General features: G+C 43.0%; 1 protein-coding gene across 1 annotated transcript; it reads left to right on the top strand.

The window, feature by feature from the left end:
* Window positions 1-211: 211 nt before the first annotated feature.
* Window positions 212-1,195, top strand: LOC311099355 (olfactory receptor 2AT4-like; the record flags this gene model as incomplete). Its single annotated transcript, XM_084140073.1, has 1 exon — window positions 212-1,195. The coding sequence occupies one exon, from the start codon at window positions 212-214 to the stop codon at window positions 1,193-1,195; it is 984 nt and encodes a 327-aa protein (XP_083996199.1).
* Between the last annotated feature and the right edge of the window lie 995 nt (window positions 1,196-2,190).

Below are 2,190 nucleotides of genomic sequence, written 5' to 3'. Positions count from 1 at the left end.
GTATATGGTGATTAAATCACCATTTTAACTGAATGACATTATCATATTGGCTGTTGTTACTTGTTAGCTGACTGTTAACAACGTCCTTATGATCCACTCATTGCTAACTCTGTCTCTCTCCTTTTAGGTTTTACGCATCAAATGAGCGAGCGTTTGTGTTTGTCTGTGCATGCATAAACCTGGAGCGCAGGCGTGCAGAACCAGCTCAGCCATGACATTCCTCCGCAGGTTGCAATGGAACGACTCCTCCGTTCTAATCCACCCCCCAGGGTTCTACATCATCGGCTTTACCTCCCTGCCTTTCGCCAACCTCTACTTCCTCTTCCTCGCTTTCGTTTACGTGGTGTCGGTCGTGTTCAACACAATTCTGATCTATATAATAACGGTGGACCACCGCCTCCACAACCCCAAGTTTATTGCGGTTGGTAACCTTGCGGTGGTTGATCTGGTGCTGAACACTTGCATTATCCCCGGTATGCTAAAGACGTTTCTTGCTAAGAACAATTTCGTGTCGTTTAATCTGTGCATGGTGCAGATGTATGTGTATTATTGCTTCATGTCTATGGAATCGTTCTCCATCGCCGTGCTCGCCTATGACCGTATGATCGCCATATGTTTCCCTCTGAGGCACGGCTCCATCAACACCATGACGAGTATGTCGTGTATTCTTGGTTTCATCTGGTGCTTCTGTCTCGGTATGCATACATTCAGCACGTCCATTATGACCAGGCTGTCCTACTGCGATTCCGTTAACGTCTACAGCTATTTCTGTGATTACGCGCCAGTGTTTCGGCTGGCATGTAACGACAACACCCTGCAATGGGCTGTGGCTTCAGCGATGAGCCTGGGTATCATCCTCGGCCCATTGTCCTTCATCCTTATGTCATACATTAGCATTCTAATCGCTGTGTTCAGGATGAAAAGCGTTGAGAATCGTGTGAAAGCGCTGGCCACCTGCACTGAGCACCTCATTCTTGTGGCAGTATTCTTCATTCCGGTTCTGACTATTTTCATGGTGGGGTTATTAGCGCGCAACATCAAACCAGACCCTGACCTGCGCGTGCTGAGCCTGTCACTGGCCTCGTGCATCCCGCCCTGTCTCAACCCCATAGTATATTCTCTGAAAACTAAAGAGATCAAGAGCAAAGTACTTACCATGTTCCGGAGAATTAAAGTTAAAGTAGTTAAAGGTTGATCTTTACGCATAGGTTGCTATGTGCGTAAAGTTCTATTTCCATATCAAGGGGTTGAAATGGGGGGGGACATGCATTTAACTCATACATAACTTATCTAGTCATTTATAAGTTTAAATATAGAGCACTTGGCATTTTCATCGTTTAAATATGAGTTTATAACGAGCGAACGACATGTTTGGTTTTTAATCTAACATTCATTTTACTAGACCTACCACACTTTGAAATATGACAACAAAGTACTTGTCTACTCTCAACATTTTAACTGATTGTCACGATGTTGTCATGATTGTGTCTCGATTGTGTCCATCTATTATTGAACACAGAGGTATCTCAGAAATGATGATCAAGGATTTACATTTCCTTTTCAGCTTTATAATAATAATAAGCCATTTAGCAGACGCTTTTATCCAAAGCGACTTACAGTCATGCGTGCATACATTTTTGTGTATGGGTGGTCCCGGGGATCGAACCCACTACCTTGGCGTTACAAGCGCCGTGCTCTACCAGCTGAGCTACAGAGGACCTGTAATTTCCTACATGTCAGAGGCGGCTGGAGTAAGGAGCTATAGGAGGACGGGCTCATTGTAATGGCTGAAATGAAATTAATGGAACGATATCAATCACATCAAACATATGGAAACCACATGTTTGACTCCATTCCAAAAATTCCATTCCAGTCATTACAATGAGCCCATCCTTCTATAGCTCCTCCCACCAGCCTGGACTGGTACCCTTTCTGAAAAATACTCCATATTTGCTATTCCTAATCCTGTGTCATCAACCAAATTTAATCACTTGAAATGGGCATGGTAAACCCTATAACCGACTCAATATTCTCAACATCTTCTAGTAAAAAAACAGAAAATAAAACACATATACTGTATCTCTGTAATGTTTTCTTTTCTGAGTGCTTATAGAGGTTTAATATGGCTACCTGGTTGATCCTGTCCTGTTCCTTTTTCAATATGTTCTCAATATTTGCAGTGGTGGAAAA

Source organism: Coregonus lavaretus, assembly GCF_964263955.1.
Source record: "Coregonus lavaretus genome assembly, chromosome: 24".
Taxonomy (NCBI): Eukaryota; Metazoa; Chordata; class Actinopteri; order Salmoniformes; family Salmonidae; genus Coregonus; species Coregonus lavaretus.
The sequence above is the reverse complement of the archived record's forward strand: the minus strand, read 5'-3'. Positions and strand labels throughout refer to the sequence as shown.